Source organism: Molothrus ater, chromosome 14, assembly GCF_012460135.2.
Source record: "Molothrus ater isolate BHLD 08-10-18 breed brown headed cowbird chromosome 14, BPBGC_Mater_1.1, whole genome shotgun sequence".
In the NCBI taxonomy this organism is placed as follows: domain Eukaryota; kingdom Metazoa; phylum Chordata; class Aves; order Passeriformes; family Icteridae; genus Molothrus; species Molothrus ater.
In genome coordinates, this window is record NC_050491.2 from 19,042,768 (window position 1) to 19,068,168 (window position 25,401).

The 25,401-nt window shown below is 60.9% G+C and overlaps 3 protein-coding genes across 8 annotated transcripts; 1 reads left to right on the forward strand and 2 right to left on the reverse strand.

The window, feature by feature from the left end:
- Window positions 1-170: 170 nt before the first annotated feature.
- CSTF2 (cleavage stimulation factor subunit 2) lies at window positions 171-7,499 on the forward strand. Of its 3 annotated transcripts, XM_036402276.1 has the most exons (15): window positions 171-254; window positions 399-477; window positions 1,544-1,713; window positions 2,199-2,335; window positions 2,450-2,569; window positions 2,694-2,849; window positions 2,963-3,086; window positions 3,389-3,451; window positions 4,540-4,599; window positions 5,214-5,355; window positions 5,721-5,872; window positions 6,169-6,416; window positions 6,780-6,905; window positions 7,048-7,173; window positions 7,299-7,499. In XM_036402276.1, the coding sequence occupies exons 1-14, from the start codon at window positions 197-199 to the stop codon at window positions 7,168-7,170; spliced, it is 1,758 nt and encodes a 585-aa protein (XP_036258169.1). In that variant the 5' UTR covers window positions 171-196; the 3' UTR covers window positions 7,171-7,173; window positions 7,299-7,499. The 3 variants fall into 3 exon arrangements, with proteins under 3 accessions (XP_036258169.1, XP_036258170.1, XP_036258171.1); XM_036402277.1 differs by lacking the exon at window positions 4,540-4,599; XM_036402278.1 differs by lacking the exons at window positions 4,540-4,599; window positions 5,214-5,355; window positions 5,721-5,872.
- A 510-nt stretch (window positions 7,500-8,009) lies between these two features.
- NOX1 (NADPH oxidase 1) lies at window positions 8,010-25,252 on the reverse strand. 3 transcript variants are annotated; one of them, XM_036402032.2, is made up of 13 exons: window positions 24,974-25,252; window positions 11,571-11,666; window positions 11,070-11,180; window positions 10,902-10,986; window positions 10,685-10,827; window positions 10,427-10,608; window positions 10,076-10,214; window positions 9,898-9,990; window positions 9,529-9,755; window positions 9,287-9,449; window positions 9,054-9,200; window positions 8,718-8,842; window positions 8,010-8,538 (listed from the first exon to the last, which is right to left on the reverse strand). In XM_036402032.2, exons 1-13 carry the CDS (start codon window positions 25,238-25,240, stop codon window positions 8,412-8,414), a joined length of 1,905 nt encoding a protein of 634 aa, XP_036257925.1. In that variant the 5' UTR covers window positions 25,241-25,252; the 3' UTR covers window positions 8,010-8,411. The 3 variants fall into 3 exon arrangements, with proteins under 3 accessions (XP_036257925.1, XP_036257926.1, XP_054372317.1); XM_036402033.2 differs by lacking the exon at window positions 24,974-25,252 and adding an exon at window positions 12,693-13,711; XM_054516342.1 differs by lacking the exons at window positions 8,010-8,538; window positions 8,718-8,842; window positions 9,054-9,200 and having other exon boundaries at window positions 9,341-9,420.
- On the reverse strand, window positions 13,804-25,066 carry XKRX (XK related X-linked). Of its 2 annotated transcripts, XM_054516343.1 has the most exons (4): window positions 24,974-25,066; window positions 18,910-19,264; window positions 16,577-16,836; window positions 13,804-15,139 (listed from the first exon to the last, which is right to left on the reverse strand). In XM_054516343.1, the coding sequence occupies exons 2-4, from the start codon at window positions 19,200-19,202 to the stop codon at window positions 14,394-14,396; spliced, it is 1,299 nt and encodes a 432-aa protein (XP_054372318.1). In that variant the 5' UTR covers window positions 19,203-19,264; window positions 24,974-25,066; the 3' UTR covers window positions 13,804-14,393. The 2 variants fall into 2 exon arrangements, with proteins under 2 accessions (XP_054372318.1, XP_036257927.1); XM_036402034.2 differs by lacking the exon at window positions 24,974-25,066 and having other exon boundaries at window positions 18,910-19,698.
- Window positions 25,253-25,401: the final 149 nt, after the last annotated feature.

Genomic DNA, 25,401 nt, shown 5'->3' on the forward strand with positions numbered 1-25,401 from the left:
GGCGGATCCCCGAGGCCGCGGCCGCCCCGTCCGGGGGTCCCGGGGAGTCCCGGCAGCCGCACCCCGCTGCCGCCGGTGCCGCGTTTCCCGCCGGAGCGCTTTTTGAAAGCGCCGCTGCCGAGCTGTTGCGGACGGAAGCGGAAGCGGAAGCGGGGGGACGGCTGCGGCGCGGACCGGAAGCGGCGCGGGCGGCGCGATGGCGGGGCTGTCGGTGCGGGACCCCGCCGTGGATCGGTCCCTGCGCTCCGTGTTCGGTGAGGCCGCGGGGCGGGACCGCGACATGCAAAGGGAAAAGGGCACGGATGGGCAGGGGCAGGCGGGGGGCAGGCGGGTTTCCCCCCCTCGCCGTCGGGGCCGGTACCCGCCGCGCTGACCGGCGGCACCGTCTGTCTCCGCAGTGGGAAACATCCCGTATGAGGCCACGGAGGAACAGCTGAAGGACATATTCTCGGAGGTTGGGCCCGTGGTCAGCTTTAGGTGAGAGCGACCGCAGGCCTCCCCCGGGTTCCCCTGCTCGGCGCAGACCGAGCCCCGCGGCCTCGGAACCGTGGAACCGCAAATCCGTAACGTTGGGAAAGGCCTCTAAAACCCTCCAGCCCAACCGTTCCCCCATCACTGCCCAGCCCACCGTGTCCCCAAGTGCCACATGCACACACACCTTTTGGCCACTTCCAGGGACGGTGGCTCAGCCACTGCCTCGGGCTGCCTGCTCTGGTGCTTGGCAGAAGGCGAAGGAACTTTGCCTGAGATCCCATGTAAAGCTCCCCGGACCCCCGAGGCTGGTTCCTCACACAGAGCAGCAGCTGCAAGGATTGTGAGGCTGTGCCAGGGTCACCTGGAGATGGAGCACAGTGTCCCCAGCACAGCAGGTGGATGTGGAGCTGCCCTGCTGTGTCTGCTGAGGGTTCAGATGCTGGTCGGGCTCTGTGCTCCTCACTGCTGTCCCTGTGCCTCCCACAGGTGTTTTCCAGGCTGGACACCAGGCCCTGTTGCTCTCAGTTCAGCTTTTGGGAGTTCTGGGAGCAGGCAGTCCCATCCTGTCCCTCGTGGGGTCACAGGAGGCACACAGCTGGCACAGGTGGGCATCCTGCAAACCACAGCCTTGGGAGCAGCCGTGCCAGGAGCCAGCAGGCCCTTTGGCTTGGGCATGGGCCTGACTGCTGTGTGCCTTGGGGAGCCCTCCCTGTGCTCCCAGCACTGCTGGGGCTCTGTCCATGTATCCTTACCGTGCTCCCAGCACTGCTGGGACTCCATCCCCATATCCCCCCGAGCTCTCACCATGCTACCAGCTGGGGCTCTGTCCCTGTATCCCCTGAGCTCTCCCTGTGCTCCCAGCACTGCTGGGGCTCTGTCCCTGTATCCCCCTGAGCTGTCCCCGTGCCCCCACCACTGCTGGGGCTCTGTCCCTGTATCCCCTGAGCTCTCCCCATGCTCCCAGCACTGCTGGGGCTCTGTCCCTGTATCCCCCCCGAGCTGCAGGAGCCATGGGCACAGCGAGATGCCCACACTCCCTCAGCAGCAGCATGTCTCTGCTCCCTGGCAGGCTGGTGTACGACAGGGAGACGGGCAAGCCCAAGGGCTATGGCTTCTGTGAGTACCAGGACCAGGAGACGGCGCTCAGCGCCATGCGCAACCTCAACGGACGCGAGTTCAGCGGCAGGGCCCTGCGTGTGGACAACGCCGCCAGCGAGAAGAACAAGGAGGAGCTCAAGAGTGAGTCAGCCAGGATTCTGGGGGCTCCCTCACGCTGGGCCCGGCCTTGGCAGCTGCAGGGCACGGTGGGTCTCTTCTGCCAGGCTGGCTGAGCTGACCTGATCTGAGAGGGGTTGTGAGTAGTGCCCCAGAGGGATGCACGAGCTCAGCTCTGGGATTTCACTCCCAGGTGATTGCAGAATCACAGAATTACTTGGGTTGGAAAAGGTTTGTAAATATCATGGTCTAGCCTTTGACCAAACACACTGCATCAAATTGTATTGCCCCAATAGATTGGGGCAGTAAATGCCACTTCCAGTCTTTACTTAAATGCTTCCAGGAGCACTGACTCCACAACCTCCCTGAGCAGCCTGTTCCAATGCCTAATCACCCTTTCTGGGAAGAAATTCCTCTAAAGTCTCCCTGGTTTTGCTGCCTCCTTTTCCCTCTGGTGGGCTGGTGCTCCCCTCCTGATGAGCCTGTTCCATGTGCTGTTCATGTTGCAGGCTTGGGCACGGGTGCACCCATCATAGAGTCACCCTATGGGGACCCTGTCAACCCAGAGGATGCCCCCGAGTCCATCAGCCGGGCCGTGGCCAGCCTGCCCCCTGAGCAGATGTTTGAGCTGATGAAGCAGATGAAGGTAAGTGCAGGAGGGCCGTGCTCCCTGTGTGAGCACAGCTCCTCCCGCCACTGCCTGCACCCTCACAGCCGTGTCACAGCTTGTCAGAGCTCTGATCAGTGCCTGTCTCCTCAGCTGTGTGTCCAGAACAGCCCCCAGGAAGCCAGGAACATGCTGCTCCAGAACCCCCAGCTGGCTTATGCACTGCTGCAGGCCCAGGTGGTCATGAGGATCGTCGACCCAGAGATTGCGCTGGTTTGTGCCTTGCTGCTCATCCAGGGTTGGGAGGGGAGGTGGGAGGATATCTTGGAGGATATTGGTGGTAGCCTTTGTGGAATGGCAGTGGAAAAGAACTCCTTTCTCCTTCTTCCTTCCCTAGAAAATCCTGCATCGCCAGACCAGTGTTCCTCCTCTGATCCCAGGCAACCAGCAAGCAGTGCCAGGCCCAGGACCTGGGCCAGGACCGGGGCCTGGGCCAGGGCCCAACGCGCAGCTGAACCCCCAGAACACCCCATCGTCCCAGCCACAGGCCATAGTAAGAGCCTGCACAACACATGAGCTGTGCAGGAGGATGGGCAGTGCCAGCTCCCCAGCTGGGGCACGTGCCCAGGTGTTGGGTGTCCCTGAGACCCAGTGTCTCTCCGGCAGGGCGGGATGCACGTCAATGGCGCTCCTCCTCTGATGCAGCCACCCATGCAGGGGGGAGTGCCAGCCCCGGGACAGATGGCAGCCCCTGTGCAGGGCCCAGGCCCTGGCCCCATGGCTCCAGGAGGTGAGTTTGGGCCGAGCTGCCCCACCGTGAGCACACGGGTCCTGCACACACCCCCCTCTGCCTTCCCCCTAACCAGAGGGCTCAGCCCTGTGAGAGCACACATAATCCTGTGCTGTACATTGTACTGCTGCCAGAGGTGGGCTGCAAAGTTGGATTATCCCTGGGGGGAACCAACACCAAGGGAATAAACCTCCAGATGCTCCCCCAGGAGCTGGGAGCGAGAAGGTATTTGGGACCAAAGGAACAGGTTAGTCATCAGGGATGGTTGAGGAGGGGTCTGATCTCTGCCTGTCCCCTCTCAGGTGGGATGCAGCCACAGGTTGGGATGCCAGGTGCAGGGCCAGTCCCCTTGGAGCGTGGACAAGGTAAAACAGACGTGTGTAGTGCTGTGTGTGGTGTGAGCCTCACTCCAGTGAGCAGTGCTGTGTCCCAGCTGTCTGCAGCCTGGCTGTGCCCAGCCCCGGGGCTGTGCCCAGGTTCGTTCACTGAGGCACAAGGCTGTGGTAGCAGCTCCCTGGCTCCCAGGGCTCATCCCACGCCCAGGTTGGCTCCCAGCTCCTTCTGCACGCTGTTGTGCAGTCGTGCCCTGGCAGCCAGGAGAGCTGCCTGTCCCCCCCGAGCGGGATGTGTCTGTGTTTTCCACCTCTGCGAGCCCATATCTGTCCCTGTGCTTGTGCGGGCAGGCAGAGCTTGCTCCTCTCTGGTCCTTGTCCTACTCCTTCGCTGCCTGGGTGCTGGGGAGCAGCTAGTGCGGCCCCGCGTCCTCCCGCGCCGTGCCCAGCAGAGGGAGCTGGGTCTCCGTTTGGCTTGAGGCTTGGCAGGCACTTCGCGGACGGAGGGTGACGGCTCGGCTTTCCCTCCGCAGGCACGGTCTGTCCGGCCCAGCCCTGGGCCCCGATTCCTTACGGTTCACACGTGTCCATGTGTAGGTTAGTACGGCCCCGGTGTTCTGGTCTCCCAGGAACAGCACATGCAGACACTGTCACCTGTGTTGCCTTGACATCTATCACAGGCCTTGTTTCAGCAACATGCAAACCCAGTCTGAGATCCTTTGGCCTTAGGGTCAGCTGACTCTCATTTTCTTTGGGGTGGGCACTGTCTTCCTGGTAGTTCTTGGCACCCAGAAGGTTTTGGAGAGCAGAAGCTGGTGTGCATTGTGGGGCCGGCGTGGCCCCACGGAATGCCACGTCTCTTGGCAGGATGTCTTCTGTGCCTGCCTCTGTCCCTGAGTGAGGAGGGAAGGACTGTGCCACGCTGCCTGTCCTGCCTGTGCTGACAAACGGGGTGTGAACGGAACAGGTTGATAAACCAGACTTGGAACATTTTCTCTGTAGGTTTTCTGGGGACTTCAGTGTGCGTGATCCTGCAGGCAGCACTGTCCCCAAAGCCAGTGCATGCATGCATACACTATTTACGTGTCTGCTCTTTCCCTCTTTTCCTGCTGCTTGCCCAGGGAACCTGCAGCTCTCGCCCGTGGGACCTGCCAGGCCTGCGTCTATCGAACGCGTTCAAGGTACCCCGGCACCAGCTCCCTCTTCCCATGGAGCTCGTTGTGGAGTGTGCAGAGAGCAGCTCTCACCCTGCTGTTCTCAGGGCCAGGGACTGGCATGTCACTCCTTGTAGCCTGACAGCTGTAAGAGGAGAGGAAGGAGGCAGGATTTCTTATAGGGCTACAGGAGAGAACAGGCTAGAACCATGCATGGAGCCTCCAGTGGAAAAGGAGAGCCTGTTTGGAAAGGGCTTTTGCCTCAGATCCAGCCCTCTTTGACACTGTGTTTCCAGGAGCCTTCCAGGTCTTGCTTTGCTCCTGGCCCCACGTCAGTCAGCAGGGCGTTGATGCCCACACTTGTAGGGATTGCCATGGGGGCACCCATGCTTGGTTTGGCCCCTGGTGCCATAAGGAACCTTAAGTAAAACCCAAGAAGAAAAGGAAAGGAATAGAATTGACAGCCAGGGAAGGAGCTTTGGTGTGCTCCAGCCTCATGTGTGGGGCTGTGTCCCCAGCAGACAGCACAGCTCAGGGGAGCAGCATGGCTGCCCCACGCCCGGCCTGAGAGCGCCGGGGACAGTCTTGGCACGGCACTGGTCATGCAGATCCTCACGAGTTCTTGTGTGTCTCCCTGGCAGTGCCCATGCCAGACCCGAGGGCCCCTATGCAGCGTGGACCTCTACCTGCTAGTGGCCCGCCGCCCCGAGGCCTTTTGGGAGATGCCCCGAATGACCCTCGCGGAGGGACCCTGCTCTCAGTCACTGGAGAAGTGGAGCCCAGGTGAGGGGAGAGGGAAGGAGAGGAGCCCTTGGCACTGTCCCCTGCCCAAGGGTAGCCTCTCGCTGAGGACAGGGATGGCACCAGCCTTCCGGGAGTCACTGCTGCCTGGTCGGAGGCCTGTGTGCTGCCAACCGTGGGGGCCCGCCCGTTTCCCCGGGGAAGGGACCTCCCCGGGGTGATGGCAGCTGCCCTGTGGCATGGGGCCACCAGCACCCATCCCTGTGCCAGCCTCACCCTCCTCCCCTGTGGCCGGCTTCGGGGGCAATCCCAGCGCTCTGCCCAGACCGTGCCAAGCCAGTGTCTGATTCACACTCTCTCGCTTTTTCTCCTCCTCCTGCTTTGCTCTCCTCGTCTCTCTGCGTCAGAGGTTACCTTGGGCCGCCCCACCAGGGAGCCCCTATGCACCATATGCCTGGTCATGACAGCCGTGGCCCCCCCCATGAGATGAGGGGGGGACCCATGGGAGAACCCCGACCACTGATGGGAGAGCCGCGGGGGCCCTTGATGGATGCTCGAGGTGAGAGAGGGGGCATGAAATATGGGTGGCTTGGATTGTGCAGGCAGGAAGTCAGAGTGGAGCCGGCTGTCCCGACCCAAGGCATAGGAAGGGGGTTTGGGCAGTGAAATGACTGACTCCAGGCGAGGAGGGACAGTCCCAGGGTGCAAGGGACTTTCTCAGGCATGTCCCCTCTGCCCCCCGCCCTGCACTTCTTGGGTGCTTGCTGGCCCCCAGACAAAGGAGGCAGCAGGCTCGCTGCCACACTCCTTGCAGCGCTGCTTCCTTCAGGAGCTGACCTTGTGTTTCCTCCGCAGTCGGAAGAGATCCCCGGGGGCTGGAGCCGCGAGGGCTGGAGGCGCGGGCGCTGGAGGCGCGAGGCCTGGAGCCGCGGCTGCTGGAGCCACGAGTGCTGGAAGCCAGGGCCATGGAGGCCAGGGGCCTGGAGCCCCGGGGCCTGGAGCCCCGAGGGCCTGGTCCCACCCCGCGTGGCCCGATGCCTGGTGGGATACAGGGCCCTGGGCCACTTAACATGGGAGCCAGTGGCCCGCAGGGGCCCCGCCAGGTACACACGGCTCTGCTCAGCTGCTCGGGCACCAGCAGCATCCTGTAGGCTGGGGCTGGGCAGGGGTGTGGGAAGCACCAGGCTTTGGTCACTGAGGGGTCAGGGCATCTGTCCCATTTCCCCAGGCACTCCCCATCAGCTGAGGACAGGACAAGGCTCAGGCCTCTCTCCACCTCTTCCTGAGACACAGAAAGGAGGACAGGAGTTGGGAGGGGAGAGCACATAAAATGCACTCTCTCTTTGTTCTCGGGCATCTTCAAGCAGCCCGTGAGGGCATCCATCTAACAATCTCATTTACCTTCCTGAATTTGTACTGCTCAGTCCAGAAACCCCCAGTCCCTAACCCCTGTCTTACTCCCCCAGGTTCCTAACATGGCTGGGGCAGGCATGCAGGGAGGAGGCATACCTGGTGCAGGAGTCCAGGGAGCTGGTCAGCCTGGAGGTTTTAGCCCTGGACAGAGCCAGGTCACCCCCCAGGATCACGAGAAGGTGAGAGAACAAAAGGGAAAGGGTGAGACAGTAGGAGCAGCACTTCCTGTGTGCCTTTCTGTGGCGGGGTCAGCCCCTCCCTGGCTCTGGTATGCTGTGGCTGCTCTGGCAGGGCAAGTCTCTGACCCCTGTTTCCCCACAGGCAGCACTGATCATGCAGGTCCTGCAGCTGACAGCAGACCAGATCGCCATGCTGCCCCCAGAACAGCGGCAGAGCATCCTCATTCTGAAGGAGCAAATCCAGAAATCCACGGGGGCACCCTGACAGGTGATGTCCTTAACCTGGTCTCATCCTGTGCCTGCTCCCCTCCAGTAAAACAGAGCTGCCTAGAATGGGACTCTTCCCTGCTTACCTCTGTGCCTGGCTCACCCTCCTCTCCTTCTTTCTGGCAGGAACAAGATGGAGGTGCCGTGTGCCTGGATAGAGGTGATGCTTCATGGCAGCTGCTTCCCTTTGCTACCTGAGCTGATGGTGCATTTTAGGAGAGGTTATATCACCCTCAAGAGGTTTTTTCCTCCAGTTCATCCTTTTTTTTTTTTTTCTGTGTATATTTTATGGTGTTTGAAATAAAGTGGGAGGAGGGTTTGAGTAAATTCATGTCCCTGGCTGCCTTGTTTGGTCTCTCATGGAGGCCAGAGTGGGAGTGTTGGCTTCTGGGAGCAATGTGACCTGGCTCCAGTCTTGTCCAAACCACTTGCCATCCTCCCTCCTCCCCACACCAGGGCAAGAATTAATAATGGAATTTCTTGTAGTGTGCTGTTTACAGGGGTCTAGGGGAAGGGCAGGACAGAGAGCTTGGCTTTCTGTCCCTGCTGGCAGGGCAGGAAGGGCTCTGGATCCGATTGCAGTATCACTTTCCACGCCAGCCTGCTCAGGGAGCGGGGTTTCCCCCTCTGCACATGCTGGAGCAGAACCTGCTGGGAGCTGCAGTGGGAGCAGAGCTGTGTGCTAGGTGCAGGCTGGCTCTGGGTGCCATGCAGAGGGGTGTCTGGTCCTGCACCCCAGAGGGTTTGCTATCTACCAGCTCTTCTATTGAAGCCCTGCAAGGGGCACAGCATGGGCTTCTTGTACCTGCACAGCTGAGGCACCACAGAGGCTTTCATTACAAAGAAAAGGAAGTTTAATTTATACAAAAGAGTGTTTAAACCCTGAGGGGCACGTTTGGCCCCTGACACCTGCATGGATGCCCATGTCCCACCCCCATCCAGTGGTTCTGCCCAACCTGCTGGGCTCCCATGGCTTCCTGCTGCTCCAGCAGCATCACGGAACGTGGCTCTGCTTTCCCAGTGAGCTACAGGCCCACTTGCTCCATGAGGACCCCCTGAACACAAGGACAGGCAGGCAGCAGTCTTTGAACCTGGAATTTCTCATGGAGACAGAGTACCTTGCTGTGTCCAGCTTGGCTTCAGTGCATGCACAGATGTGTATTCCTGGCCTTGCTTTGGAAAGGCTTGAGGCAGTACAGTCAGGGTCCCTGCCCACTGGGGCACCAGCCTCGCTGCCACTTAAAAGTTTTCCTTGTTGAAGTAGAATTTGACCTTCCTGGGGTCCAGGCTGGAGTACTGGTGACAAGACTTCTGCAGGCTCTTTGCCAGGGCCTGTGGCCCACAGAGGAACACACCAACCACTGACCTGCAAACAGCACGGGCATGTCAGTGCCAGGAGGGCAACTCAGGGAAAAGGGATTGAAAAGCTTTGTGGGCTCCCTGCCTGGGATAGCACCCCTCTCCCACAGCCAGCCCAGTGCTGAGTGCCAGGGTAGAGGGAGTGCCTCTGACTCCAACATCCCGAATTCCCTGCTCAGCTCTCACCTGGGGTGGGCTGCAGCCACTGCTGCAAACTCCGTGTTCCACATGGGCCGCCCGAAGATGGTTTTGTGCCTGAGGCCCGTCACTGTGTCCGTAGCGGTGTCAAAGTGCAGTGCCACGTTGTTGGCCTGGGCAGGCAGGGGTGGTGAGAACCCAGGCACCACCCACGAGCCCCCCTCCAGTCCCTCACCACAGAGGAGCATCCATTGCTGATCCCACCAAACACTGTGCCTGGACTTGGTGCCTAAAAGCCGTTGTCATGCTTGCCCTGCCCTTGTTGCCCAGCTTGGCCTCCCTGTGTCCCCCTCTTGCAGCCATGCCAGCCTGTGCTTGACTCACAATGCTGGTGTCCCAGCCAGTGAGGAAGAGACGGTAGGTGAGGAAGTCTGCCTTGCCCGACTCAGCCATCTTCTGCTCCAGGGAGGCAAGCAGGTCGTTGAACCAGGCAAAGGCTCCTGTGTCCCGGCACAGCCAGTAGAAGTAGATCTGGGATGCAGGGGGAGAGGGATTGGTCAGGGTGGAGCAGAGCCAGAGGAAGAAACCCACAGCTGGTGCCAGGGGACGCTCCATACCTTCTTGGTCTTGAGGGTCTGGTCACCCTGCTGGAACTTGTACCAGATGGACTTGAGGATGGAGGCGAAGGGGGTGACACCAATGCCCGCTCCAACCAGCATGGCCACCTCGTACTGGAACACGTCTTCACTGGCTGTGCCAAAGGGACCATCCACCTCGACCCTGGCCAGAGCAGGGCCTGGGTGAGAGCTACGGCCTCCCCAGATCCCTGGCATGACCTGTTGGGCACTGCCCAGCCTACCTGGGCGTTTCCAGTTGGAAGGTGTTGATGAGACGCTCTGTCCAGTCGCCGGCTGCCCGGATGTGGATGGAGAAGAAGTCCTCCTCGGGTGCAGAGGTGAGGGTGAAGGGGTGCCACTCCAGAGCAGATATGGCAGGGCAGTTGACAAAGATGTACTGCCCCACTTCCATAGAGAAACCCTTCTTCTGCATCTGCAGCTCCAGCACGCGGGCAGGGTGCATGACCACCTGGGGGCACGGGCAGGGCTCAGCCTGGCCCCTGTGCCTGTGGCCCCTGCCCGCCTCCCCATGGCCACCACAGCGAGGGGCTGTGGCACAGGTGACTCCAAGGGGAGGAGCTGGCAGAGGAGCAGGCTCCTGCACCACCCACCTTTTTGATAACCACCTTCTGCTGCGCACGCCAGACCCGCAGGAGCCGCTCAAAGACATAGAGGATGATGGGGGCAAGAACCCACTTCCAGGACTGTGAGGATGGAGGAGAGCAAAGGATTGGGCAGGGCCAGGGCAAGGGAAGTTTCTCCCCCAGAGGCACCCCACCACTGCCCTACCTCGGCAGGGATGCTCCCGAACTCGGGGTCTTTGCAGCAGCTGTGGGTGCAGTTCTGCTCCCGCTGTGTGAGGTACTCGGCGCAGTCATAGGGGGGCACCTCTGCCATGCTCTGCTCCGTCTGCCCACGCACCAGCCCGCTGCAGGGAGGTGAGGGATGAGCCCAGGGGCCAGCTCTGCCCCCAGCCAGGGCTGAGCCACACTGAGTGAGGCCAGCTGGGCTGGCCCGCCCTGGGAATGGCAGGTGACAGCCCACTGTGACAGCCCACTGTGACAGCCCAATGGCTGTCCCACCAGGGTGTGTGTGCACTGCCCCTCGCTGTCCTGCCCTGGCACTGCTGAGGAGCCTTACGCGATGCCGTGGATGACGAGGCCTGCGAAGTAGACGAGGAAGAGGTGGTGTGTGTACCAGAAGAGCTCGAAGTAGTTCCTGCGGATGAACTCGGTGGAGGACGTGACCATGAGGATGAGTGCCAGCGTGATGATCACCCCCGTGAGCCCCGGGATGGTGGTGAAAGCCACGTACTCGACGGTCTGCAGGGGCAGCAGGGGGGTCAGGGGAGCAGGGGACAGAGGGTGCTGGGTTGCTGGATGCCAAGGCCACACTCACCGTCTGGTTGGAGTGGATGGGGTTCAGCCACTCGCTGCCCTGCAGATGCATCTTGGAGAGGACAGCGGGGAGGCTGCTGTCAGTGGCTTGTTGGCTCTGGTTGTAGCGCTCCAGGTTGAAGAGGTGGGCGATGGTGTGCACAGCTGGACAGGGCACAGGCAGTCACCACCGGGCAGCTCCCAGTCCCCACTGTCACCCCATCCCAGTCCAGGGGTACCTGTGAGCAGGGCCAGTGTGTAGGCCACCAGCTTGTGGAAGGTGAGGTTGTGGTCCAGCTGCTTCCGCAAGGTCCGCCTGCAGCACTGCAGGGAGAGGCAGCAGGACGGTGTCAGGATGGGACAGGGATGGGGACGGCCACGCTGGCTGTGCCACCACGGACACTCACCGAGCAGGTCCCACGGAGGAAGGAGAGCAGGTTGCGGCAGACGGGCAGCAGGATCAGCATGCTGTTGAAGTTGAGGCACTTGGCTGATGCTCGAGCCCATGCCAAGGCAGACTGGGGAGGAGAGAGGGGTGAGCACCACTGTCCTGTCGTGGCTGTGCAGGACTGGGTCAGGGTGGGATTAGACAGTGCTGAGCTAGGCTGGGAACTGGGATGGAGGGATGCCGGGCTGGCATGGGGACTGGGAGGGGTGAGCTAGGAGAGGACTGGGAGGGGGAGATGCTATGCTAGGCTGGGCTGGGATGCTGCTGGGCTGAGAGCAGACAGGGATCAAGACAGGGACTAGCATGGTGCAATGCCAGGCTGTGGAGTGGGATGGAGTGATGGTGGGCTGGAAGGGAACAGAACATGAGAGGGGCGTGGGATGTTGCAGCCCCCACCCCACTGCAGCAGACCCCGAGGGGCTCTGCCTGGGCAGGCAGGGTGCTGTGGGGAGCCCCTTACCCCAAGGATGGCCCTGGTGTAGAAATAGCGCTCATCCCGGTCAAAGAACAGAAAGTAGTAGGTGAAGAGGAAGATGTTGATGCCCAGCCAGGCTGCCTGCAGGGGAAAGTCACAGCCTTGTGAGGAACCCTGTCCTGGGAGCCTCCCACGCTGCAGCACTCAGGCTGGGTGCAGTCAGAGGGTGTCAGGACAGACAGCAGACAGTATCCATCCTGTTTCCTTGTGAGCTGCCCTGTCACACACAGGGCTGGGACACAGGGTCAAAGGTGGGGAGAGGTGCGGAAGTCTTGCAGAATTGCTGTCTTGTCACACACTGCCCTGTGCATCACCGAGCATGATGAAGGAGGAAAGGCAGGAGCAGGCAACACCCGTGTAATGGGAGGGAAAGCAGATCCAGAGTGTGGTCAGGACTGTGTGGGAAAGATTCTGGGAGAGGCAAGTTTCACAGAGAGCTGGCTCACCTGGCCCCACAGTGCTGCTGTCCCCTGCCTAACCCCACTGCATCCCACACTGCCGCCTCTCACAGCCACTGAATTTTTGCACAGGTCCCAAAAAAACCACCCAAAAAATTACACCCTGCTGTGTATTTGGTTTTTGGCTGTTTTCTTTTTCTTTTTTAAGTAACTTAAAAAATTAAAATAGCCCAACTGTCAGTAAACCCCATGTTCCCAGTCATTCACAGCTCCTCACACAGCTCTGAGCAGCTGATGGGTGCTGGCCAGGCAAGCTCTGTTACACCAGAGATGCTGCAGCACGGCAGATGGTCCCTATGGTGCCAGCTCCTCACCCTGCCACGAGTTCTCACAGGATCCTCCTCCTCTCACAAGGGGAGAAGAGGCACGTGGCAGGCCCCCAGCCAGAGTGGCCAGGCAAAGCAGCAGCATTTTGAAGTTTTCCAGGACCTCCTTTCCCATGAGCTGTGTTTTCCCCGAGACTTCAGGTTTCCAGAGCCCATCCCTCCCCTGGCTGCCAGGGTGCGTGGGTTGGGGAGCAGAGGGGATGCTTGTCTCTGCCCACAGCCCAGCCCCAGGGCAGCTCATCAGCCCCCATCTCCCCTATAAACCCCCAGGGTCCCCCAGCACAGCCCAGCACCCTGCAGAGCCCCCAGCCCCAGAGACTCACGAGCACAGCAGCTGAGAACCAGTGGTTGACCAGCCAGTTGCCCATGGTGCGCTGTGCCCGCGCCCGCCGCTGCCAGCCGCTTTTATGGAGCACAGCAGGTGAGACAGCCCGGCCTGGGAACGGCACCTGGGGACTTTCCCCTGAGAGCACTTGGAGGAAATGCCGGAGCTTTCAAAGGCTCCTTCCAGGAAGGCAGGGCTGACCCAATAGGCCAACACCAGAACGAGCCCCTTGTGCTGGCCGGGGGATGGCCCCTGCTGAGAGATCCCCTGTTCCCCACGGCTGGGTCACACAGGGTGTCTGCCTGCTCCTCCCGGGGTTTTGCAACCTCTGAGGACAAAAATGGGCTTTTTTTGTAAGGCAGGAATTTCCTGGGAAGAAGTTGTGGAGGATCCATCCTGTTCTGGCTCAACAGCTCTGTTTTCCCTGGCCTCTCTCCCCAGCCTGCACTGCCCATCTTCCAGGGAAACCACCAAAGGAAGAGAAGCCTCCGGGGGTCACAGTGCTGCCCTGGTGCCAGGATCCAGCCTGGGCATCCATTACAGGTGGGTGATTTAAGACCGAGCACCAGTAGTGCTGCACCTCCATGGGCCCCCAGGGCTGATGAGCATCCTCAGTCCAGCACCCAAACTGAGCTGACCCCAGAAATGGGTGCTGGGTTGGGGGGTGTCACACTCCTGGTTTGGGGCCAGGATGTCTGGGTCCCATCAGCACCCACTGCCACTGCTGTGCCAGCCACCCTTCCCCTCCTGCCTGCCTTCCACTGCAGGGCCCTGAGCCCTGGGGCGTCCAGTGCTCCAGCTGGGAACAGCAGCCTGTTCTGGGCCCCTGAGCCTGGAGGAACAGGTCAGACAGGCTTGCTCCTTGCTGGCATGCTGCTCTCTGCTGGCCTGCAGCCACGGCCATGCTGACGGAAGCACAGGACGAGGCCAGCCCCATCCCGCCGTGCTCCTGGACCTCCACAGAGGGGCTCCCTCATCCCCACTTCCCGCTGGCACAGCCCCATTTCAGTGCCTGTAAAGGAGTTTTACGTGGACAGCAGGTGTGTGCACCAGTGCCAGCCCCTGGGACGGTCCCCACCCTCCGTGTGAGTCACTGCCAGCACCCAGACTCGCAGTCACAGCAAAGTTTCTTTACTGCTTACAACAGTCCCAGTGGCACCCGTGGCACAAGGTCACCGTAAGCACCATAGCAGCAGTGGGGGTGTCAGGGCACCCCAGGGGCTCTGCACCATGTGGCAGCCAGCTGGCATGGGCAACTGGTTGGGGCACCCCATAAGCTGTAGAATTGTCGAATTGTAGAATAGTTTGGGTTGGAAGGGACCTCTAAAGGCCATCTAGTTACACTCCAGAGATGGGCAGGGACATCTTCAACCAGGCCAGGTTGCTCAGAGCCCACCCAACCGGGCCTTGAATGTTTTCAGGGATGGGACATCCACCATCTCTCTGGGCAACATGTGCCAGTCCCTCACCACTCTCACTGCAAAAAACTTCCTTATGTCCAATCCAAATCAACCTTCCTTCATGTTCACGAGTGGTTCTGAGCGGGCAAGCACACTCCTGTCCCCCTGCCCCCGAGGGGATGCACTGGGACCTGCTGCCACCAGGCAGCACTCAGCCTGTGCCACGGGCATCCTCCAGCTGCTGGCACAGCCCTGTGCTGCCCGTGCCATGTCCGAGGCTGGCTGGAGGAGCCGGGTGCTCAGACAATGCTGTGCCTCACGCCGGGCTCCAGGGGTGCCTCGAGGCACAGCGGGGTCCCTGCGGGGCGCCGGCGGCAGCACACGCAGTGCAGGAAGTCAGCCACGTTGTGCCTGAAGAGCTGGCGGCAGGGGTGCAGGTACTGGAAGAAGAGCAGCATGAAGTAGATGCCCAGGCAGTAGCCGAGGAGCAGCTGCAGCACCAGCAGCGCGGTGCAGACGTTCTCATAGACGTCAGTCTTGAAGAAGTACCAGAGGATGACCAGGGCCGTGTTCTCGGCCAGCCGGGCCACGTAGTACACGGCCAGGCGGCCCCAGTTCTGGGACTTGTCAATGAGGTCCCGGTCGGCCAGCTTGAGCTGCACGGCCGACCAGCAGAACATGTTGATGCTGGAGTACAGCAGGGTGAAGGCGCACAGCACCACCACCGTGCCCAGGCGGCTGAAGTTCTTCTCGATGTTGTCGGGCAGGCGGCTGCCGCTGCGCCAGAACTGCACCCAGGGCAAGAAGAAAACCACCAGGAGGTTGGCCAGGGCGATGGGGATGATCCAGTGCTTGAAGACGGTGCTGAAGAGCACGAGGACGGCGATGCGGGTGGAGATCTCCAGGCTGCGCCACAGCACGATGCACAGGAAGGCCAGCGGCCGCAGCTGCACCTTGTAGTCGTCGTACTTGACCTGGATGGCCAGGATGTTGCAGACCAGGGCCCCGTAGGTGACTGACACCAGGCAGATGGCCATGAGCACGGCTGCAGAGGGACAGAGCAGGCCAGTCAGGCAGTGGAGGGGCCAGGCTGTGTCCAGCCTCTCCGCTGCCTGGGGTGCAGAGTGTGGGGTGACAGCTCCAGGTGGGAAACCTGGGGTGCCTCTCCTGGTGAGAAGTACAGGGTGCCCAACACCTGGGCTCACAGCAGAAGGCTCAGTGTGAGCACTGCTGGAACAGCTCATGGATGGTGGTGACAGTCCCCATGATGAGGAGGCTGCTGGCAGCAGGGGGCTCAGAACACAAAGGTTCTCCCTACACCAATAAAACACAAGCCTTGGCCAAACTGGAGCCATTTCTGTGGTTGGACCATGCCCCAGCCCCCTGCCCTGTGCAGGAAATGCTGCTCAAGGGTGAGCAGGGCACAGTCAGTGCTACGAGGGCCCCTCTGCCTTCGCCCCAGCCAAGAGCTGCAGCACTGTAGCCCCAGAGGCATCCCAAGAGCCAGCCCCATCCGAGGGCTGCAGAGCCAAGGTCATTTGTAGGGAATGCCAGCAGCTGCTCACATTCAGCACTGCCAGGAATACCATGGAGAGAAATAGAAGAGTGCAGCTGGTCCCATCCATGGTGGCTGCCAGCTGCAGGGCTGAGCTGGCACTCCAGCTGCGAGGGAATCACCCAGAACACATCATTTGGTATTTACTTCATGCATCTACTGCTAAAGCAGCACTGGCACTCATTCTTCCTGTGCATCTGCAACTCCCCAAAATGCCTTTGCAGAGGGCTGTGGCAAATTAGGCAGTTTCTACGGGGCATCTCCTGTGCTTCCCTTTTCATGCACCTGCTGTGGGCACCGATGACAAGGTCTGGGCTCCCAGCACTGCTGGGTGAGGGCAGCTCTTCAGCCAGCACTGTAATTGGAATGGTGCAGAGCACACCTGCCTGCCCAGCTCGGTGCCAAAATGGGAGTTAAAAGTTTGCTCTGGCATATCCACCCCCAAGCACATAAACATCCTGGGAGGAGGGAAGGGAGCCTTGGAGTGGGAGTGCTGGGCTGGGAGCTCTGGCTGCTGGAAAATGTGCAGAAATAGATACAGTGGGGGGACTTGAGGGAGCCAGAGCCTCTCGCTAGATGGAAAAAAACGAATGGAGACTGGAGCAGGCTAGGACAGGGACCTGACCCTCTTATGAGACATGGCACTGAGTGGATGGCTTGGCTCTGGAGGGCAGATACTCATGAGCATGGGTCTGGGAGCAGAGCCTGGCACCTCAGCCACGCCTGCTCTTTCCCACTTTGCATCACTGCAAGCAGGAAAGCAGAGAGCTGATGAGTGCCCAAGATTTGTGGGTCGTGCTCCACATTTCAGGGAGTCCAATGGAAGCTGTGCCCAGGAGGGACTTTTTGAATTGCCCGGATGCCCCCTCAGCACAAGCAGCTGAGGAGCTGCCCCGGTGCCCTGGTGGGGTTCTGGGGAGCCCTTACCTCGGGCAGCAGGGACGTACTTCTCGAGCACGCTGATGTAGAGCTGCAGGGTGAGCTGCGGCGTGGAGCCCAGGAAGGCCTGGATGACGGCCATGCGCTTGAAGGCGTTGCGGTGCGTGGCCAGGCGCCGCTCCGAGTGCCCCACCTCCTGCTCCAGCTCCAGCTCGTAGCCCTGCCGCAGCCGCCGCTTGCGGGTGATGGTCACGTAGGGCTCCTCCTCCCTCCCCGACCAGCAGTACACCACCAGGGCCTCCACACACCTGTGGGGACACGGCAGCCGTCGCCCCAGCCCTCCTGATGTCCCATTCCAGCACCTGCAGCCCCACCCTGCCGGTGCTGCCCAGAGCCCACTCCCGGTGAGTGCAGCCCGACTGTTCTGGGCAACTGCCCAAAGTGCTGTGGGCACATCAGGACCATGGGCATGGCCCGTGGCTGCTCCTCTGCTCCAGCATTCAGGGGGATCATGGGTACCAGGGGGGCAACAACTGCTCCAGAGAGCTGCTGGAAGAGGTGCAGCATCCAGGGTACAAAGCAGCGACCCTGCTGGGAGCTGCAGCTACAGGAAGGTGTTAATCACCCTTGGGTTCTGTTTTTCCCAACCGGCAGAAACCTCTTCCTCTAAGCAGAGGCAACAGAAACTCTGAAGTATCAGAGCTGAATATCAGACTTCTCTTTGATCTCTCATCTTGAGCAGAAGAAGGCTTCTACACTTCCTGCTTGCTGGGGACAGCAGGAAGGAGGGCGCAGGGTGAAGCCGTGTGTGGCACGGGCAGATAAGGGAGAGTTTCCTCAGCCCCTTCTCTGCAGGCCTCACTGTGGGCAGGGCTGGGACTCTGCCATGCCTGCAGGGACAGGGGACCCCCAGCCCCTCCACAGAGCCATGGAGGGGTGTGCATGGCCACAGGGGATCAGCTTGGCTCTGCCTGGGGCCCAGCTGGACACCATTGTTTATGGGTTCTTATCAGGACAGCACAAATTGCTGTGTACCAAACCCAAAAGGAGGGAGGGTTTAGGATAAATTCTCTCGACAGATCAAGCCAGCACTCATGGCTCATTGCAAACTCTAATGGGAAAAACAGTTTCATCCCGAAGATCCAGCTTGCAGGGTAGTCCCAGCTGGCTCCCAGTGCCCTGCCAGACCTTCTCAGCAGGCTGGGCTCCAGCTCCAGCCCAAGCAGCCTGCCCCGGGCAGCCCCGGCTGGCTCCTACAGCAGCTGGGCAGCACCCACCCAGCTCAGCCAGCCTCGCTGGTGTGGTGAGAGTCACAGCACTGCTGTGGGCCAGCACAGGCTGGCAGCACCAGGCAAGGGTGGCTCTCAAGTTAAGCCATGGTGACAGGGACACATCTGGTGCACTGCTTGTTTCCGGTGGCAGAGGAAGTGCGGAGCGGCCGCGGTGGTTTGGGAGCCTGTGGTACAGCGAGCCCAAAGTTGGCTGCTGGGCTGCCCTTGGGAAGGAGCCCGTGGAGGTGGTGGCTGTGCCATGCCCCCTGCATGCCATGGCTGTGCCATGCCTCCTGCAGTGCCTCCTCATGGAGCAGGCTGCCTGGTGATGACAGCCCGGGAGGCACCGCAGCATTCCCAAGGAATGAGGGATCGGCTTGTGCAACATCCATCCACCCCCTCACCGTCCTCCTCCCAGCACAGCCCGGTGCCCCACAGCTCCCATGCCAGCCCCACTCCCACACCTAGCTCTTCTCCATGTCCCATAACCCCACTGAGTCCCACTCCTGCCCTATGCAGGACACCCCCAGAATCCCACTACGTGCCCAAGAGTGTTGTCCAAAGGTTTGTCGAACTCAGACAGGCCAGGTGCTGTGACCACTTCCCTAGGGAGCCTGTTTGAGAGCTGCACCACCCCCTCTCTGGGTGTAAAACCTTTTCCTGATATCTAATGTAAACTTCTCCTGACTCAGCCCCGTACCATGTCAGTATTCACCCCGGAGCACCCACCGGGGATTCCCAGCACAAGCACAGCCAAATGATGGCAAACCCGAGAGGCTGAGTGAATCGCTGGCTGTCTCCGGGACCTCGGGCAGAGTTTTCCCAGCAGCTGGGACACAACAGGCTGGCAGAGTCGTGTCCTGCCCGGAGCGGGCTCCAGCAGCGGGAGCACCCGCGGCAGAACCGGCGGGCAAGGGGTCCCCGCGGGCCGGGAGCAGCAGGGCCGGGGCGGAGGGACGGGGAGGCGGCAGGAGCAGCTCCGGGCAGGTGGCCGCTGACACACGGAGCCGGGGTGCCCGAACTGCCCGGCGCTGCTCCCTGCTCTCACCCGGTGCCCGCGCCCCTGCCGGGGGTGCCGGGGGTGCCCGGGCGTGCCCAGGGTTCGCTCACCTGATGATGGGCCCGAGCTGCAGCAGGTGCATGAGCAGGACGAGCGGGCGGTCGCGGCTGAGGTCGCGGTGCACGAAGATGAGGGTGAGCTGCACCAGGACGGAGGGGCAGAGCACGAAGAAGACGGTGAGCGCCAGCCAGAAGCGGTCGTCGGAGTGGCCGTAGGAGAGGCAGAGCACGGCGGCCGCCGCCCCCTCGCCGCAGAACAGCGCCGTCGAGAAGACGATGCCGAGCGGCAGCTTCGCCCGCGACGGGGCGGCGGCGGGCGGGCAGCCCCCGCTCGGAGCGTCCATGGCGGCCCCGGCCCGGCCCGGCCCGGCCCGGCCGCTCAGCCCCGCCGCGGCGCCATCCCGGGCTGCGGCGGAGAGAGAGAGAGAGAGGAGCCGCGCTGCGGGGCGGGACGGCCGGGGCGGGGCTCCCCCGCCGCACCGGGCCCCGACGGGCGGCCCCGCACCGGGACCCATCCGGGACCACTCCGGCACCGCTCCGGGACCGCCCCGAGCCCCGCGGCACCGGCCCCGATCCGGGACCACTCCGGCACCGGCACCGCTCCGGGACCGCCCCGAGCCCCGCGGCATCGGCACCGCACCGGGACCGATCCGGGACCGCCGAGCCCGCGGCACCGGCACCGCTCCGGGACCGCCCCGAGCCCTTGGTCCGGGCTGCACCGGCCGGATCCATCCCCACCAGGTCCATATCCTCCAGGCCGGGTCCTCCGGCTCCCGGTGCCCCAGCCCTGCCCTGGCCGGCACCCTCCTGCGCCGGGACCCCCTCGCTGCTGTGCCCTGTCCCCACCAGGTGTGCAGGTCCCTGCCCCAGGACAGCCCCACCTGCCCCTCTGCCCCCACACCCCTGTCTCGGACCAGGACCTTCTACCGAGGGCTCCCCATCTCTGCAGGGAAGAGCCCCATGGCCCCATGGACCCACAGCCCAGAGCCCCCCCAAACCCTCCTCGGGACTCCCCCTCCCCAGATACAGCGGGACAATCCCCATGCTACCCCTCGAGTGTGCCCTTGAGACTGTGGAGCCCTCCCAGGACCCCCTGTCAAGTCCAAGCCCAATCAATTCCTGGTAGGTGCCAACACCCCAAGGTGCAGCAGCACATGGAGGGTCCCTCCAGGGCAGAATTTTCGGGTAGCCCCAGGGACACTGGGGTCCCACTGTGGGGCAGGAAGGATGCCAGTGTGGGTGCCAGCTTTGCCTGAATCACACAGCTGCCAGAGAGCTGCCTGCACCCAGCAGCACCTCAGATCTGGGGCCTGACCCCAGCTCCAGGCCCAGAAATGGCACCACATGGCCCTGGCCTGCTCAATGGGCAGAGTGTGGGAGGGAGGGTGTTGTCAGGGCAGGAGCATTCTGGTATCCAGCAAGACAAGCTGTGTCAGGGACACGCTCCAGGTGCAGTGCCTGGCGTGTGTATGGAGATTTGGGAACGTTGTAACACGGGAGATGCGTCTCGTGTACCTTGGATGTTCCTCATGCCTCCAGCTGTGACCTTGTGCTACAGCTGAGCAAGACTGCTTTTCCCATCACCTTCAATAATGGGATATGTGGGCTCGCTGGCAGAGCCAAACCCCCAGCGCTCTCAGCCCCCCTCCGTGCTGTCTGTCCCCCCTTGTTCACCTGCCCGTGGTGGGAACACAAGGCTGGCTGGGCTGTCCCCATGGGGTCCCTGCTGTGCCCGGCTCACGCTGCCCCCAGCTCCAGCCCTGCCCACTTTTCCCCAGGAGGGCTGGGGTGGGCACAGGGGGATGAACACACCCCTGAGCACCCCCTCATTCAGCCTGGGCACACGCTGCCTGCCTGGGACACCTGGGACAAGGCAAACAGTGTTGGACACTGGTCAGTTTTCCCCAGTTCAGGCAGACCAGGAATTTTTAGGTAACTTGTAAAAGGCTCTCAGTGCTCAGCCCTGAGCCTCTAGGCCAGCTAACAAGGAGGTGCCCACATCAGGAACAGAGACACTGTCCACTCACCTGCCCCACGCCAGCCAAAAGCACAAAACCCCCCAAACCACACGCACCAGGCTTTCCCCATTGCACCAGGCTGGAAGCGTTTCCAGGGCTATCAGGCTTATCAGCAGGAGAGCTGAGAATAAAACTGCCTGAGACTTTGGAGGCCATACCTCCCCCAGCAACAGCTCCCACACAGAAGCAATCCCTGTCCCTGCAGCTGCTCAGAGCTGTTCCTTCCAAGCTGAACAGCTGCTTTGGGAAACCACAAACGCCATGAGCTCATGGGGACTGGCCTGATTGGCGGGGATGGGAGATCTGTGTGTGACCACTCAGCTCTGGTATGACAGTTACATATTTTCAAGCTGTTTTTGGAAAACAGCCTCTCCAAAAAACTCCTCTGGCAGGGCAGAGGGTGAAGGCAGCAGTGTCCAGGCTGAGTGGTGACGGTGGCCAGCCAGGCTGGGAGCTGTGCATGGGAGCAGCTCTGCCTGGCTGGGTGCTCAGCCAGCGACAACACATCCTGTGGCACTGCCAACTGCACCCACGGCTCTGTGTGAGCAGCAAGAGCAGCGTGCCGTTTGTTCCATTTGTGCAACTTCCACTCATCCAAATTAAAAGCATTCCCCAGGAGTCTGGCAGGTCACCAAGCCCTCGGCTGAGCAATGCCTGGGCTTCGACTCATCATATTTTTAATTTCAGCTTCCCCGGCTTCGTGACGAAATCCTTAAGAGCAACTGTTTAACAAGCAAGAATTCCAGTCCTGTATCCATAAGCCCCAGCAGCCACCGAGAGGAATGGACAGACAAAGCCTCACAGCGTTTTCCGCACCAGTTATTATCCCATTTTCTGTCCCAAGCACGGAGCAGCAGGAGCTGTTCCAGCTGTGAGTCACCTCTAGAGCCTGACCCCACCTGTCCTCTGTGCTGTAAACAGCAGACAGACCATAAAAGCGATGTGGGTCACAGATAGCATCAGCAGAGCTCCTGTCCCGCTGCCACTCCCTGTCCCTGCCAGCCCCACACCCACACCTCTGCCTGCCAGCCCAGCACAGCTGGGGCTGCACAGACACCCTGGGACACCCCTGTCAGAGACACTGCCTGAGCCAGAGCTGCCACAGGCCAGCAGGGCCAGGCCACGCACTGGGACATCCTACCCTGGTGTCCCCTCTCCAGAGTGGCTGCATTCTGCACCAGCAGAGCTGGTGGCTGCTGACTGCCCCTCACTCTGGAACCTCCCAGATGCAGAACAGCCCCTGGGCTGGGGGATGTGAAGTGACATGGAATCACAGAATCACAGAATAACAGAATCATGGAATCACAGAATCACAGAATAACAGAATCATGGAATCACAGAATCACAGAATCACAGATTCACAGAATCACGGAATAACAGAATAATGGAATCACAGAATCACAGAATCACAGAATCATGGAATCACAGAATCACAGAATCACAGAATCACAGAATCATGGAATCACAGAATCACAGAATCACAGAATCACAGAATAACAGAATCATGGAATCACAGATTCAGAGAATCACAGAATCACAGAATCACAGAATTACAGAATCATGGAATCACAGAATCACAGAATCACAGATTCACAGAATCACGGAATCTCCTGAGCTGGAAGGGACCCACGAGGATCATTGGGGATGCCCAAGGCACCAGCCTGAGTCTCACTACCAGGTGCAAATGTCAATTTTCCTGTCTCCACAGGTGCCTGCCCAGCCCTGGACAGCATCCCAGCTTCATTAATTTCTTAATCCCAGCCTCCATAATTTTTTTTTATTAATCCCAGTGTTCACAGAGCACACCTTGCACCAGGGGCAGTGGTGGTGGTGGCTGCCCACTGTGTGAAGCCTCAGGGTTTGCTGTGCAGCTTTCCCAGCCCCTTGGATGTGCCAGGGCACTTGTGTGTGGGAGCCTGGGCTGTATGTGGGGTGGGAGCAAGCTTCCTCACCGGCTCTCAGTCTCAAAATAGCCCTGTCTGCTTTGCACATGCCTGCCTGGCGGCTCAGCTCCTGTAAAAGGAGAAGAGAAAATTGTTTGGAAAAGACAGGGAGCTCCGAGCCAGGCTCTTAAAGAGCCCAGGTAGGGAGAGCTGCCAGCTGCTCCCCCAGCTTCCTCTCTGGGACCCAGAGCAAACACCACTCCCAGGGTGCTCGTTGGAACATGCCCAGCACTCTGCTGCCTTCCCAAATATAGCCCTGCACACGGAGGGGGAGGCAGCAGCAGGGCTGTGGGGATGGCCAGGCTGCCTTCAGGCCTGAGAGCTGCTCAGGAGCGCAGGCTGTGCTGGCATGGGGCACCACAAAGCCAGCAGGTGCCAGGCAGTGACACTGGGGACGGTGGCTCGGCCCCGTGGGCTGGGGGAAGTGGCAGCCACAAAGTGTCCCCCAGCCTGACGGGTGTGTGAGAAGGGGACGCAGTTTTGTCCCCTCAGTGCAGCCACACTGCCCTCCTGGCAGGGCTGGGAGCTTCCCAGCAGTCTGTGAGCTGGGAATTTTTGACTTAGTTTGGAAATAGCTTTGCAAACGACTGGTTTCCACAGCCTAAACTGTTTGGATTTTGTATTGCTTTCACAGTAACTCAGCTGTATTTTTCCCTGCCCCAGCAGTCTGTGGAATAGTTTCTGGTTGGGGAAATATTTATTCCATTTGCTTCATCATGCGACTGCTTTCAGCACTCCAGTTCCTCATGCAGCCCCACTCTGACCCTGCTGGGAGGGAATCTGGTGTCTGTGCTGAGCACCTCGTCCCTCTAAAGCTCACTGGGGGCTGTGCTGAGCCTGCTGGATCTGGGCACGGGCTCAGTGCTGCCAGAGGGTGCTTGCAGGTGCAGCACAGGCCACGCCAGCTGCCTCACAATTCAATTCTTTAACAGGAAAGCAGAGTTACCTTTGGGTGCATTTACAGATCTTTGTGGTAATTACACATTTTGAAGTCGTGCCTCCTTGGCTACAGCCCCAGCACAGGCAGTGGGTGATGCTGTAACACTAAACCAGGCAGGAAGGGTTAAAATTACCTTTAATTAACTGATTCCCCTGGTCCCTGCTGTAAGAGTGTACAGCCCTGGCACAGTGCTACCCCACTGTGCCCTGGGCATCCTGGCAGGCAGGAGGAACAGTTTATGCTCGCCTCTCCCCACGCAGGAAGGCAGCAGGAGCACCAGAATGCTCCCAGCAAAGCCAGTGCAGGAGCCTGGGTAGGGCCTGTGGCCATGGCAGGGGCTCCCCGAGCTGTGGCACGGGGCAGGGAATGAGGAGGGAGCTCAGCTCGTCCTGCAGCAAACAGGGTCAGATCCCAGCCTCTCCCAGCAAGTGTGTGTGTGCTCTGGCTGGGAAGCTCCCTGCCAGGAACGGGGTGCAAAGCAAACAGCTCCCTGCATGCTTCCTGCCTGCCCCTGCCCCACCACCGGCTGATGGCACCGGCCTGGGGAGCAAAGAACGCTCTGGAGAAACCACCTCCCATACCCCAAAGAGCTCGGGGAATGGCTGCCTGCAATGCTGGCATGGCAGTGGGGTGCAAACCATCCCCTGTCCCCAGTGCCCTGCCAGCAAACGCCCGTGGTGCCCCAGTTCCTCAGCAAGAGGTCTCGGTGTCACAGGCTGTAAATATCCTGTGTTCCCAGCCCGGCTGCGGGGCGTGTGCCTGTAATTAGCTCCTGGGATTTGGGAGCCGCTGTGATCCGGGGTTATCCCAGCGCTGTGCTGGGATTTAAAGGGACAATGTGGCTGTTGGCATACCTGCCAGCTCAGAGCTGTCCTATCACACATTAAACACAGAGATGAGGCTCCCCTCAAAGCCTGTGTGTGTCCCTGCCCACCACAGGTCCCTTTTTGGGCAGAGTTGCTGCGGTTCCAGGCAAAGCAGAGCAGCTTGCTGATATTTCTGCCAGGACTTTTTGGTCTCTGCCATCACCTTGGCTGTGGTGTCAGCTCAGCTCAAGGCTCTGCAGGCTGCAGCAGCCCCTATTGCTCTGCCCTCTGTGTTCCCTTGCCAGCTCTCATTGCCCAGGTCCAAGCTCCCCAGCCATCCCCCCAGCCCTGCTGCTCGCCCGGGGTGCCAGGGGGTTCCCTTTTCCCCCCTGTGCCCCACGTACTCACGGGGTCTAGTGGAGCCCAGGCAGGGCAGCCCGCCAGCCCGCGGCCATCTGCGCCTCTGCGTGCTGCCCGTGGTTCCTCCTCACTCCCTTCCTGCGGCTCCCAGCGGGCAGGAACGGCCCCAGAGCACGTGCTGCCTTCTGGGCAGCGATGCCAGGGCAGGCAGCCCCGGGCACTGCCCTCCCTGGGGGCTGCTGGCAGCACTAGGGGCTCCAGCCCGGCTCGGGGCACGGGCTGCTCACAGCTCCGGCGGGGAACATCTTCATTCATCTGCCAAGATAACAAATTCTGCCTCAGAGTTTCTCACCTGGCAACAGTCACCAAGGAAACCAGAATGGCTGTGGCTGGTCCCCGCTGGCACCGCCTGGGGAGGCCCAGTGGCCCTGGCAGGGCTGTGTGTGTGGCTGCCCCCTGGGCGGGTGGGTGGGCAG